The following is a 12,688-nucleotide window of genomic DNA, read 5'->3' as shown; positions in this document are numbered from 1 at the left end:
GTACTGTTTGTTTACAAGTAATTATTTTAGCATATGTAAAGTAAATAATGTATATGGAGATGGTGAGTTTAAAGCCAATGTAGCATTTCCCTACCTTGTGGCATTCAATAATCTTTCTCAATTTATGGCAATGTACTGTTTGGTTTTATTCTACAAAGCAACAGCATCTGAACTCAAACCCATGAAACCACTGCCAAAATTTCTTTGCATTAAAGCAGTTGTCTTTTTTTCATTTTTGTAAGTTTATATAGAAGTTAATTTATTCACTTGTTACAGTGATTAGTTGTAACTTATTTGAAGTTATTTATCAGTGTTGTGTTTCCCTCTTTCACTTAATTTTTGTAGAGTAATATTTATTTCCAACTTTTGTTTTGCTTTCTCAGTAACTTCACTGATTTTTTTTTTAACGTTGCTAGTGTAATTTTTTTCTTTATCAACAATATTATTAATTCTAATTTTATTCCAGTCAGGGTGTTTTGATAGATGTTTTGGTATATTCAAGGACCATTTTGCCAAATCCAAATCAAACTGTTGATGGCTTAAGTGTTTCAAAAAGATTACAGGTAGGCACTTTTTATAAATACGTTTCTTTTTTGTTTTATATGAAATATGTTTATATTTTTTTAAGAATTTCCTTATATGTATTGAGATGTGTATGGCGGCAGTAGCACACCATTACAGTTTCTCCTACAAACCCTATGTTACATCAGATTCATCACCTTCATGTTGCAGTGCTTTCCTTGCGATGTGGGACATTTCAGATGTACAAAGAGACATTTCAGAACACATCAACATCGTCAGTAAGTATTTTATTCCTTTAGTAATATACATAGGGATGAATAATAAAAGAGACTGTGGTAAGTAAGTAAATAAAAGACACTTCTTTCTATTTACTGCAGCACTTTTTTGTAAAACTGACACGTGGGCGAAATACGTGTCCGTTCTTCAGTAAATTAGGTGTAAGTCTCTTTTACTTACTACCACTATTCCTTAAAGTGTCGGTAGTCATTAATTTTATTGTGCCTTGAATAATTATATATTTTTAAAATTTGTTCATTTACAGGTAGTTCAATAAGTAGACGGATTCGAGGACGTAGTACGTACAACTTGGCTAAAGGTAATGACGAGTATGCAAATTTAATGTCTAAAACGTCGTCTAGTGCTCCGATCGACTTAGGTCTGTATCAGAGTGAAGACGACGAACTTTTTCTAAATTACGGAACTGTACCTTCGAATATTTCTTCAAAAAATTTAGACTCGGTCAAAGAAAGTACTTCTAAAGACCAAGGATTTATTCATTTATAGTAACTTTATGATAACAACAGTAAGCGTAATTGAAAACCAAAGATGTTTCGTATCGATTATTATTGATCAGTAAAAGAAAGTTTAAGCAATCCAGGAAAGGTATTTGTAAAGCGCAGTTATTTTAATACAAACATTGCATCTGGGACCATAATAAATTTTAGAAATTTACTACATATAAAAAAGCAATCAGATGCAATTTGTTAATTTTTTTTATTGTATTAGTTCTTATAGTAAACAATACTACTTTTAATTTTTTTAATTATGGTTTTTTAAAACAAATGAATCACTGGTAATTTATTTTGCTTAAGACTTTGTTATACAGTGTGTATTTACTATTACCTAAGATGATATACAAGTATCTTGCCTGGAAGATTTTTTTTTCTAATGAACTAATAGCATATGCACCTGTACATTTATGGTTACATGTCTTGATTTATACCCTAGCATTCTTTTTTGTTAACTGTGATAGCACATATGCATCAGACAAATATTATTATTATTTAAATTTTATTTGATAAATGCTAGTGATTGTGCAAACCAAGAGTAAATTGAAATTACTAGTTTTTATATGCATTTAAAATAATTAGTTTTGAATGCCTTGTTTGTATGTGGATATATTTTTAAAAGCATAAAACGTTATGAAGTTATCATGTATTTGATGATAATAAAAGGAAATTATTATTTTTAATATTATATTCAAACCACTTTAGCTCCAATACAACTTGAATACCAGTTATAAATAATTTACATTTCAAAATAAATACTTTAAAAAAAGTGATAAATACCATACCTAGTATCTCCAAAATAAGATACAAGCGAAATGGCAGTGATCTTATGTAGCACATTATTGAATATGATCAAAACAATTACAAGTAGAAGAATGTTCTAATTTTCATATAAAGAANTACATAAGTAGAAATTAATTTCTTAAGAGACAAATATTTTTGCTTAAATATGGTTCCAGTTAATACATATGTATGTCAACAGCTAACGTTAATTACAAAAAATTTAATGAAAATTTTATGCCATCTACTTTCTTAATTTTCCAAAATCATTTTTGTTTTACATTTGTTGGTTAAGTTCTTAATTTGTTGGATAAATACAGTGTATCTACTGTTAATAATTAGATTTCAGTACAGTCGTTAATTGGGCGTATATTTTTTTTTTGCTGTGCAATTAGATTAAAGAAATTAATTTTTAAACATTTTATAGTTACCAATAAGTACGCAAATAATCAAGTCAGAATTAGTAAAGAATATTTTGTATGCATATAATTAATGGTTGTTTAATTATTGTCGTTTTTTTCCCAGGTTGCAGCCATAATTAGTTGCATGCCCCATACTGAAATAACAAATTCAATGAGAGAACTGTGTTCTTTTCAAATGACTCCACTCTGCCAGCTAATAGATAATGGCATTGTACCAATTAAAGGCACCAAAAGTGATCCAGTATTGTGGTTAGATAGACTCTCGTCAATATTTAAAAACGTTAACATTAAATTAGAGAAAAATGAACCGAATCCTTGTAGGTAAGTTTGATATGAAATCATAATAGTATTTTGTAAATAAATACATAGCAACTTTAAAAAGTTTAAAGCGTAAGTTTCATTTTGTTTTTTTTTATTATTATTATTAGATTAAACGCTTTAGAAGTGTGGCCGACCTTATCACGCACTATTGACAAATACCAAGGGGATTTGCGCATAATGGAACGATGCTGTCGCAGCCTCAGATTCATGCTACGTTGTGTGAGTCAGCAAGTACCTGACTTGTTAAAACCGCTCGTCGAACAATTAGTCCGTCTCTATTTGATTCATAAACACTCATGCTTTCTGTATTTGGGGAGTATCTTAGTGGACGAGTACGCCATGATGAACGATTGCGTGGCTGGACTTCTGGAGATGCTCAAGGCCTTTATCGAACCCACCTTCCAAATGCTTGTTGAAAAAGATGGACTTAGAAATCATCCTGATACTGTAGACGACTTCTTTAGGTAATACAACTTGAGGATTTGTCTCATCATTTTTTCTTATGCTTTGCGTTTTCAATACAGATTGTGCGCTAGATTCCTTCAAAGGGCTCCACTGCCCTTCTTGGAATGCGAAGCAATGTCTCCTATACTAGAGTGCTCTCTATCTGCCTGTAATTTGGATCATAAGGAAGCAAACACATCAGTAATGAAGTTTCTTTACGGTTTAATAGCTGTGAGTCAAGGGAGTAAGCAGCAGCCCGATTTCAAAAAACGGCAGGATATTGTCACTGAAATCCTGACAAGTTATGGACAACAACTGGTTACCAATTTACTGCACGCGTGTGTATTTTATTTGCACTCGTATATGCTCGCAGAAGTGGCCGACGTACTTGTAGAGTTGCTGAATTGGGATAAGAAGTTCACCGGCGAGTGGCTTACGATCGCTTTGGAAACGTTACCAAAACAAGTTAATGGGGGCATAATAACAGCCACTCCACAGCAGCTAAGCAACTTTCACGAAACCGTGATCGAGTAAGTCATATTTTATTTTTAGTCAGTAATTACTTAAGTAACACTTCGTTATTATTCTTTTAAAAATGGGCAATATTAAACTCCTAAATAAAACAAAGTGAGAGAAATGCTGAGAGGGTTTCAAATAAACAATTCATTGCTCAGGTGGCTTAATCAGTCTAATCATAATTTTCATTTTAAATTAAAAAATTATGTAAATTCATCTAAACAACGTACACGGCAACTGCAAATTAGTATATTTCAATATAAATTTGAAATTATTCCTTGCAATCCTTACAATTCGTAATCATTTTATTGCAGGTCAAAAACCTCAAAATCAATTACGCAAGCACTGAAGAAGTTAACGCGATTATACCGTTAAATGTATAAAAATACAGTTATAAAAAAAGGACTTAATTGTTTGAATGTGAAGCCACAGTTACAGTGTAAATATAGCACTACTTAAAAAAATCGAAACATCGTTGCTCTTTGGACGATTCGTTCTTTTTTATTTTGTGCAGTTTACGTATATATTTTATGTAAATAGAAAACGTTTTCCATAAGAATGTTTATCATAATTAAGCAAATGACTAATTTTACTAAGTAAACCATTAAAAAAAGAAACTGTTTCATTCATAATTAAAAAAAAAAAACGAAAAGAAATATATGTATATTGACGTTTTCTAAAAAAAGTTATTAACTATTTTATAATTTGTGACAGACAAAATATTAATATTTTCCAATTATAGGTAAAGATAAATTTTGATGACTAGTTTTCGATTTAAAAATAATACATTAAAAATACTAATATGAACTGTCAAACATATATAAAAATTAATGTATAAATATCACATGATACATTTAATGATATAAATTAAGACATTGTCTCTTCATACGTATATAAAATTAACAACTATCACAATTTAATTAAATTAAATTATGTTTTATATAAGAAATAACCTGAGTAAAATACACAAGTGGTTTATTATCAAAATTTACCATTTTAGTCTATTACAGCAAACTGTAGAAGGGGGCCATCTAATGCTATGGTTCAGTGATTGATGTGTTTCAAAAAGTTGGGGGCCGCAACAACTTTTATTAAGATCATTTTTTAATTGGTGGTTTACATCACGAAATACTTGCCATAATAGATTAAAATGATCCACTATGTGTGATAAATGCTAACGTGTAAGAGCTAAACAAAGAAAAAGTTCCCAAATGCAAAATTAACTAGATATACAGACATGTAGGGTACATCAAGTGCATATTATTAATCACCATTAAAATTTTTAATTGATATTAAAAGCATACATTTTTACAAATCAATAAATTTGCATGGTTTAAATTTATATGATTACTATAATTCGTGAATATAATTTTTAATTAATAGCGGTTAATAGATAAACACTTAAAAAGCCCAAAAATTCCACAAAAATGTTTATAAAGCTAAAACGCATCTCAACCTGAGGATGACACCTTGGGTGTCAAAACGCGTTTTAATTATGGATGCACATGTTAATTGTTCTTTGTTAATCATAATATATGACCTACATTTTCGTATATATCATTGTGTTTTGTACTATACGTGATAATCGATTAAGGGAGTATCAAATTTTTTAGAGACACTTGTGCATGGAAATAGCCACAATATGGGATACTGTCTTCCACAAACGTCACTTAATAGGGCCAGTCTTGGCTTACGAGGTCGGTAATTTCCCATATTTTGTGTTTGCTCTACTCCAGTTTCGTCCTCAAAAATCGCTTGAACTTGATTAATTAATATTATTAAAACGAATAACCCAAATAAAATACATTCTAGTAGTAAAATTATAGAGTGCATCCTAAAATGAGTTAAATTATATCAGTAATTTTTCCCTTCAATGTATTCCAGTTAATACACACATTCTTGCTTGCCTATCTAGAATTGAGATGCCACAAACTTTACATTCTGTAGTCCATGAAAAAGCCAATAAAACAAATGTGTAAAGACATAAAAGCCCTGCAATTAATTATATTAAAATAACAACGTGGAAATAAAATAATAAAGGTAGACTGACCTACATAAAGTAAGAACTGCATAAAATATTTTTGATTTCTTTCACCAACACAGTTATTTATCCAGGGGCAATGATGATCCATTCGTCTAATACATCTTTTGCAAATACAGCAATGATAAGCTCTAGGTGGCCGATATGTTTCACATTTTGTGCATACAGTCCAGCCTGTATGACCACAATCATCTGAAAAACAATACACAAACAAACATTCTTCTTTAAAACTTGACAAAGAATTTATTTTTACTTTTTTGTGTTGAATATATGTCAGAAAAGTCTAATCTATTACGAGGAAGTGGTACAATTCCTGGATCAGAAAACACAGCACGGAAATGTGATACCAACAACAAAGATAATATAACATTAAATAACACAATATTAAATGAACCCCATGAACTAAAAATTGTTAGTAACTATTATTATTTAATGGATGATGATGATGTACTGCAAACATATTTACCTGTCTGACATTGTCTCTATAATAATCCATCTAACCACAACAAAATCTGCATACAAAATAGCCACATATGTAAAACTTAAGCAAGCAATTCCGCAAGGGTCCTTCAAAAAAACCATACTGTTAGTTTTCTCAGAGAAAGTGTTTAGAAGCAGTCATCTTATTTTCCATCTGTTATAATTTTTTATAGAATCTAGTATTATGTTAAAAATGGTTCATTCCTAGAAGTTGCACTATCAAAAAATAGTCGAATTAGATAAATATACTTTCAAAACGTATACAGTTTTGTAGTCGAAATAATTAGAGGTTTTGCAGGTTAGACATAAATAATGGATATAGTAGTATTTATTTCTTCACATCATAGATTAAAAATTCACGTTTAGCCGTTCGATTTTCAGTGGTGAACTCTATAATTTTGATTTTCATTTCGCCATATGTCAGTTCTCTATGAGATCAGTGCATCTATGAGGTAGTTTTTCAAAATGGTTTTAAAACAGTAAACAAAAAAGGATCGAACATGATTTTTTCTGATCCATTTGTTTTTTCTTTTGCTCTTATCGACTCTGGAGCGGTACTATTTTTATTAATTTATTTTGTATCCTTTTTATGATTTGAGTGGTTTGTTTTCTGTGTCTAAGCGTAATGTTTTCCTTAATAGGGATTTGTAGGTTATTACACTTTCAGACTTAGAATGTGATTATTTAAATGCACAGCAATGTTGTTCAAAATTAAATGTATGGATAATGCCAAAATTAATAGCTCATGTGTTTCTACAGTCACTTTTGCTTTTACATGGTCACTGGTTATTAATGCTTGCAAACATACCAATGACGGCATGGTTGGCTTATGAAATTTTAAAAGTACCAAAAGGTAACTTGGGAGTATATGACCCAACAGAAATACACAATAGGGGACAGCTAAAGAAACACATGCGAGATTGCATGATTTATGTAGGCTACTATATGCTGTTTTTCTTCATCTATTTGTATTGGTAAGTATAAGTTTTGTAGGATGTTGTGGACACATCATAAGCTCAAATACTGGCAATTTTACTTGCAGCATGATTGTAAGCCTTTTAAAAGATAATCCAATTAAACAAAAAGACGATGAATATGAAATTTAAAGTGCAGTTATTAATCAATAAACAAATAGTATATATAACATGTAAGTTTGAATGTGTGCAGTTTCATAATATTTATTTTTTGTAATTTATACCTTATAGTTGTATGTTGTTTTTAAGTAGTAATAAACTATAAATAATAATATTTTTGTAAAATATTTTAGCAATTGTAAATGGTTTAAAAACAAAAAACATNCCATATTAGATATTTTATTATATATATATACATGTATTTAAATATGAATTCGGCGTCTTTTTTATCTATAGAAGTGAGCGTCATTGAAATACGTATTAATGACGATAACCTTATCTATGGACGATAACATAACCGTATATAAGAAGATAAACGTCATTTTTCGTTCATTCTGGTAGAAAGTTAAGAATATTATAATTTTATTTATAAAAAAAATGTGATATTTTTTACGTTGTGCTCATGGCTGGTTGTTTTAATTGTTTCTCCAAATGGCGATTATGGATTCGTCCAGTAGCTATTTTATTGTATGCTATAGCAGTGCTTGTCCTTGTTCCTCTATTTCTTATTAAGTCAATTGAAGATGGTTTTAATCAAACAGATCAGGAAATTTTAATAGCTGGTTTCTTCGCCTGGGTCGCCATACCAATATCATTATGGGAAATAATACAACATGTAATATGCTATTCTCAGCCCAAGCTGCAAAAACATATCATTAGGTAAATTCAGTTTTATAAAAAAATCATTAACGTTTTCAATAATTTTTATTTTTTATAGGATTTTGTGGATGGTGCCTATTTATGCCATTAATGCTGTGAGTAATGTTATTTATCGAAATCTTACAGATTGATATGTAAGATTGTTTTAGTGGCTTGTTCTGTTATATCCAAATCAATCAATATATATGGACAGTGCAAGAGAATGTTATGAGGCTTATGTTATCTACAATTTTATGAAGTTTCTTTTAAATTATTTAAATAGTGAAATGGATTTAGAAGAAAATTTGGAGATAAAGCCCCAAGTCAAACATATATTTCCACTGTGCTGTTTGCCAGATTGGGAAATGGGGCGGTAAATAATTTGATTTTATTATACACATACATATATATTTATCTAAACTCAATTGTTTTTAGTGAATTTATCCATATGTGTAAACATGGAATATTGCAGTACACTGTCATTAGACCTTTAACTACTGCAATATCATTGTAAGTGGGTTTTGAAATTAACTGTACTGTTTGTTTACAAGTAATTATTTTAGCATATGTAAAGTAAATAATGTATATGGAGATGGTGAGTTTAAAGCCAATGTAGCATTTCCCTACCTTGTGGCATTCAATAATCTTTCTCAATTTATGGCAATGTACTGTTTGGTTTTATTCTACAAAGCAACAGCATCTGAACTCAAACCCATGAAACCACTGCCAAAATTTCTTTGCATTAAAGCAGTTGTCTTTTTTTCATTTTTGTAAGTTTATATAGAAGTTAATTTATTCACTTGTTACAGTGATTAGTTGTAACTTATTTGAAGTTATTTATCAGTGTTGTGTTTCCCTCTTTCACTTAATTTTTGTAGAGTAATATTTATTTCCAACTTTTGTTTTGCTTTCTCAGTAACTTCACTGATTTTTTTTTTAACGTTGCTAGTGTAATTTTTTTCTTTATCAACAATATTATTAATTCTAATTTTATTCCAGTCAGGGTGTTTTGATAGATGTTTTGGTATATTCAAGGACCATTTTGCCAAATCCAAATCAAACTGTTGATGGCTTAAGTGTTTCAAAAAGATTACAGGTAGGCACTTTTTATAAATACGTTTCTTTTTTGTTTTATATGAAATATGTTTATATTTTTTTAAGAATTTCCTTATATGTATTGAGATGTGTATGGCGGCAGTAGCACACCATTACAGTTTCTCCTACAAACCCTATGTTACATCAGATTCATCACCTTCATGTTGCAGTGCTTTCCTTGCGATGTGGGACATTTCAGATGTACAAAGAGACATTTCAGAACACATCAACATCGTCAGTAAGTATTTTATTCCTTTAGTAATATACATAGGGATGAATAATAAAAGAGACTGTGGTAAGTAAGTAAATAAAAGACACTTCTTTCTATTTACTGCAGCACTTTTTTGTAAAACTGACACGTGGGCGAAATACGTGTCCGTTCTTCAGTAAATTAGGTGTAAGTCTCTTTTACTTACTACCACTATTCCTTAAAGTGTCGGTAGTCATTAATTTTATTGTGCCTTGAATAATTATATATTTTTAAAATTTGTTCATTTACAGGTAGTTCAATAAGTAGACGGATTCGAGGACGTAGTACGTACAACTTGGCTAAAGGTAATGACGAGTATGCAAATTTAATGTCTAAAACGTCGTCTAGTGCTCCGATCGACTTAGGTCTGTATCAGAGTGAAGACGACGAACTTTTTCTAAATTACGGAACTGTACCTTCGAATATTTCTTCAAAAAATTTAGACTCGGTCAAAGAAAGTACTTCTAAAGACCAAGGATTTATTCATTTATAGTAACTTTATGATAACAACAGTAAGCGTAATTGAAAACCAAAGATGTTTCGTATCGATTATTATTGATCAGTAAAAGAAAGTTTAAGCAATCCAGGAAAGGTATTTGTAAAGCGCAGTTATTTTAATACAAACATTGCATCTGGGACCATAATAAATTTTAGAAATTTACTACATATAAAAAAGCAATCAGATGCAATTTGTTAATTTTTTTTATTGTATTAGTTCTTATAGTAAACAATACTACTTTTATTTTTTTTAATTATGGTTTTTTAAAACAAATGAATCACTGGTAATTTATTTTGCTTAAGACTTTGTTATACAGTGTGTATTTACTATTACCTAAGATGATATACAAGTATCTTGCCTGGAAGATTTTTTTTTCTAATGAACTAATAGCATATGCACCTGTACATTTATGGTTACATGTCTTGATTTATACCCTAGCATTCTTTTTTGTTAACTGTGATAGCACATATGCATCAGACAAATATTATTATTATTTAAATTTTATTTGATAAATGCTAGTGATTGTGCAAACCAAGAGTAAATTGAAATTACTAGTTTTTATATGCATTTAAAATAATTAGTTTTGAATGCCTTGTTTGTATGTGGATATATTTTTAAAAGCATAAAACGTTATGAAGTTATCATGTATTTGATGATAATAAAAGGAAATTATTATTTTTAATATTATATTCAAACCACTTTAGCTCCAATACAACTTGAATACCAGTTATAAATAATTTACATTTCAAAATAAATACTTTAAAAAAAGTGATAAATACCATACCTAGTATCTCCAAAATAAGATACAAAATGGCAGTGATCTTATGTAGCACATTATTGAATATGATCAAAACAATTACAAGTAGAAGAATGTTCTAATTTTCATATAAAGAACTAATTTCTTCTTCCAAATCGTCAAGGCATGTACTAAGATCTCTTGAATCCTCCTCTTGTTTGATGGTACTAACAACGTCTTTTTTATTAAAAAAAACATCTGGTGATGATTCTGTTTTTGTATCAGTCGAACTACTACACTTCACTGCTAAAGTTTTCTCTATATCATCTACAAGTTTTGACATTGTTTTTAAATCGGCTCTTGTTTCATCTGTCTTCTTACTTAAATAAACGTTTTCCCTCTCTACTTGTTCCAGCATTTCATTTAGGGCAGTTTCAGTATCACTGATTTTCTCTAAAATACTTAATGCAGCATGTGTTTCTTCATCGGTGTTGTTCTTTCGGTGATAAAGACTATCCACTTCTTGTTCAATTTTTTCTAATGAACTATTGATAGATTCTGATTCTTCCTCCAACAGCTTTGAAAAATTGTCCATATCTGTTTTCGTATTTCACTTGATTACTTCTTAGTGCTTGTTTTATAACAAAAAACTTGTATAATGTTCCAATACAAAAATAATCAGCAACATAAATAGCAAACACCCTACAACAATAAAATTTTTTTACTATTGGTTTCAGTTTGCTGTATATAAATAAATTACAATAAATAACATATATAATAAATTAATTTTATTCAAAATAAGGTTAAGACTATCCATGACGAACCACAGAATGTGATTACATGCACCATTAGATTACAGGAATGGTCTCATTTTTGTATTCTGTATCTATTGTTATCTTGAGTATCTGTGTCATGTCTGTTCCCATTTTGAGACGGTATGTTGGCATCATTATCGTTTTATAATTTTACTTTACTTGTATCAGCTTGCATTCAGTTACGTCTTAGTTTTCATGTATTGTTAATTAATAGTACATCTAATTCGTTTTTCGTTGTTCTGTTCCACAGGTTCATCTCTGAAAGAAAGCATATAAGTTTATGGGATATTATGATCAAACAGATGGTACGACTCTTACTGCACATTTTGTTCATCTTTAAGGTAAGAATGTACTGGCCTACCCTGAATATTAACTTAATTCGTTACGCAAGATGCTTTGCTTAATGCAAAACTTATTATTATGTGTTTAAATCGTGATTTAAATACACCCATGAATATGCCATTGTTATGTTAACAAAGTGTCCACATTAATATTATTTTTAATTGATTTACTTCGAAAGATTGTATTAATTCTTAGAAATTGATACAAGTAGTTAAAATACACTAAGTTTTGCAGTTTTATAAGGATAATTGTAATAGAATGAGCGTGTTGGCTTCGTGCTCCAGCATAAGTCTTTTTTGCCTGTTCACTCATCTAATGTTAATTGTAATATATTCTTGGTTTATTTGAGGCTGAATAATTAGGGTTTTGTTAGAATCTTTGAATTTTGAAAACAGATTTAGAGGATGTTTTTAGATTTTTCATATGGATGTGACCACGCCGCGGAAATTTGCCTTCGTTTTATAGTCAAAATATGTAAAATAAACCTGAAAACCATTATTCTGCTTTTAAAAATCTAAATTTCTGTTAAAAAAATTATCACTTTTGCCTTGTTATTGTATAGATTGGGTTTTAACGACTTATGTTTTTTTCTGTATATAGATTTGCTTTGAGATGATATCCTTGGATTCGATGGACAACTACTTGTAGCAACCAGACATGTTTTTATTTCCAAGAATGCTTGTAATGAGCTGGTCAAAAAATTCATAGGACGCAGGGTGCTAACAATGGTAATCATCATTAATAATAAAATAACAAATCTAGTGAACATACAACTAATTATATTAAATTGTTTTAACAGGTTTATATTAAAACATAATAAATGTACATGGAGAAGGTAAATCAAAGGGGAAATGTGGAGAAGCAA

The 12,688-nt window shown here is 29.6% G+C and overlaps 6 protein-coding genes across 9 annotated transcripts; 4 read left to right on the top strand and 2 right to left on the bottom strand.

Annotated features, from left to right (window-relative positions):
• Nucleotides 1-36: 36 nt before the first annotated feature.
• LOC112904609 (transmembrane protein 184C-like) lies at nucleotides 37-1,675 on the top strand. Its single transcript, XM_025975048.1, has 4 exons — nucleotides 37-237; nucleotides 467-563; nucleotides 629-800; nucleotides 1,064-1,675. The coding sequence occupies exons 1-4, from the start codon at nucleotides 125-127 to the stop codon at nucleotides 1,303-1,305; spliced, it is 624 nt and encodes a 207-aa protein (XP_025830833.1). The 5' UTR covers nucleotides 37-124; the 3' UTR covers nucleotides 1,306-1,675.
• Nucleotides 1,676-1,677: 2 nt separating this feature from the next.
• LOC108744807 lies at nucleotides 1,678-11,405 on the bottom strand. 2 transcript variants are annotated; one of them, XM_018480727.1, is made up of 2 exons: nucleotides 10,811-11,397; nucleotides 1,678-2,195 (listed from the first exon to the last, which is right to left on the bottom strand). In XM_018480727.1, exons 1-2 carry the CDS (start codon nucleotides 11,259-11,261, stop codon nucleotides 2,191-2,193), a joined length of 456 nt encoding a protein of 151 aa, XP_018336229.1. In that variant the 5' UTR covers nucleotides 11,262-11,397; the 3' UTR covers nucleotides 1,678-2,190. The 2 variants fall into 2 exon arrangements, with proteins under 2 accessions (XP_018336229.1, XP_018336230.1); XM_018480728.2 differs by lacking the exon at nucleotides 1,678-2,195 and having other exon boundaries at nucleotides 10,743-10,993; nucleotides 11,048-11,405.
• On the top strand, nucleotides 2,594-5,443 carry LOC112904608 (transportin-3-like). 2 transcript variants are annotated; one of them, XM_025975045.1, is made up of 4 exons: nucleotides 2,594-2,833; nucleotides 2,941-3,297; nucleotides 3,358-3,807; nucleotides 4,108-4,406. In XM_025975045.1, the coding sequence occupies exons 1-4, from the start codon at nucleotides 2,637-2,639 to the stop codon at nucleotides 4,166-4,168; spliced, it is 1,065 nt and encodes a 354-aa protein (XP_025830830.1). In that variant the 5' UTR covers nucleotides 2,594-2,636; the 3' UTR covers nucleotides 4,169-4,406. The 2 variants fall into 2 exon arrangements, with proteins under 2 accessions (XP_025830830.1, XP_025830831.1); XM_025975046.1 differs by lacking the exon at nucleotides 4,108-4,406 and adding an exon at nucleotides 5,407-5,443 and having other exon boundaries at nucleotides 2,614-2,833.
• Nucleotides 4,454-6,619, bottom strand: LOC108744805 (palmitoyltransferase ZDHHC3). Of its 2 annotated transcripts, none has more exons than XM_018480725.1 (5): nucleotides 6,301-6,376; nucleotides 6,088-6,181; nucleotides 5,844-6,026; nucleotides 5,689-5,785; nucleotides 4,454-5,627 (listed from the first exon to the last, which is right to left on the bottom strand). In XM_018480725.1, exons 1-5 carry the CDS (start codon nucleotides 6,328-6,330, stop codon nucleotides 5,366-5,368), a joined length of 666 nt encoding a protein of 221 aa, XP_018336227.1. In that variant the 5' UTR covers nucleotides 6,331-6,376; the 3' UTR covers nucleotides 4,454-5,365. The 2 variants fall into 2 exon arrangements, with proteins under 2 accessions (XP_018336227.1, XP_018336226.1); XM_018480724.2 differs by having other exon boundaries at nucleotides 4,565-5,627; nucleotides 6,088-6,236; nucleotides 6,301-6,619.
• On the top strand, nucleotides 6,782-7,488 carry LOC108744806 (protein cornichon homolog 4). The gene is made up of 3 exons (XM_018480726.2): nucleotides 6,782-6,892; nucleotides 6,966-7,288; nucleotides 7,357-7,488. The coding sequence occupies exons 1-3, from the start codon at nucleotides 6,815-6,817 to the stop codon at nucleotides 7,418-7,420; spliced, it is 465 nt and encodes a 154-aa protein (XP_018336228.1). The 5' UTR covers nucleotides 6,782-6,814; the 3' UTR covers nucleotides 7,421-7,488.
• Nucleotides 7,733-10,397, top strand: LOC108744803 (transmembrane protein 184C). Its single transcript, XM_018480723.2, has 8 exons — nucleotides 7,733-8,107; nucleotides 8,166-8,202; nucleotides 8,257-8,459; nucleotides 8,522-8,596; nucleotides 8,650-8,856; nucleotides 9,086-9,182; nucleotides 9,248-9,419; nucleotides 9,683-10,397. The coding sequence occupies exons 1-8, from the start codon at nucleotides 7,851-7,853 to the stop codon at nucleotides 9,922-9,924; spliced, it is 1,290 nt and encodes a 429-aa protein (XP_018336225.1). The 5' UTR covers nucleotides 7,733-7,850; the 3' UTR covers nucleotides 9,925-10,397.
• Nucleotides 11,406-12,688: the final 1,283 nt, after the last annotated feature.

The sequence above is a fragment of the Agrilus planipennis genome, unplaced genomic scaffold (genome assembly GCF_000699045.2).
Source record: "Agrilus planipennis isolate EAB-ADULT unplaced genomic scaffold, Apla_2.0 scaffold35, whole genome shotgun sequence".
In the NCBI taxonomy this organism is placed as follows: Eukaryota; Metazoa; Arthropoda; class Insecta; order Coleoptera; family Buprestidae; genus Agrilus; species Agrilus planipennis.
This window is presented reverse-complemented; position numbering and strand designations above follow the sequence as displayed.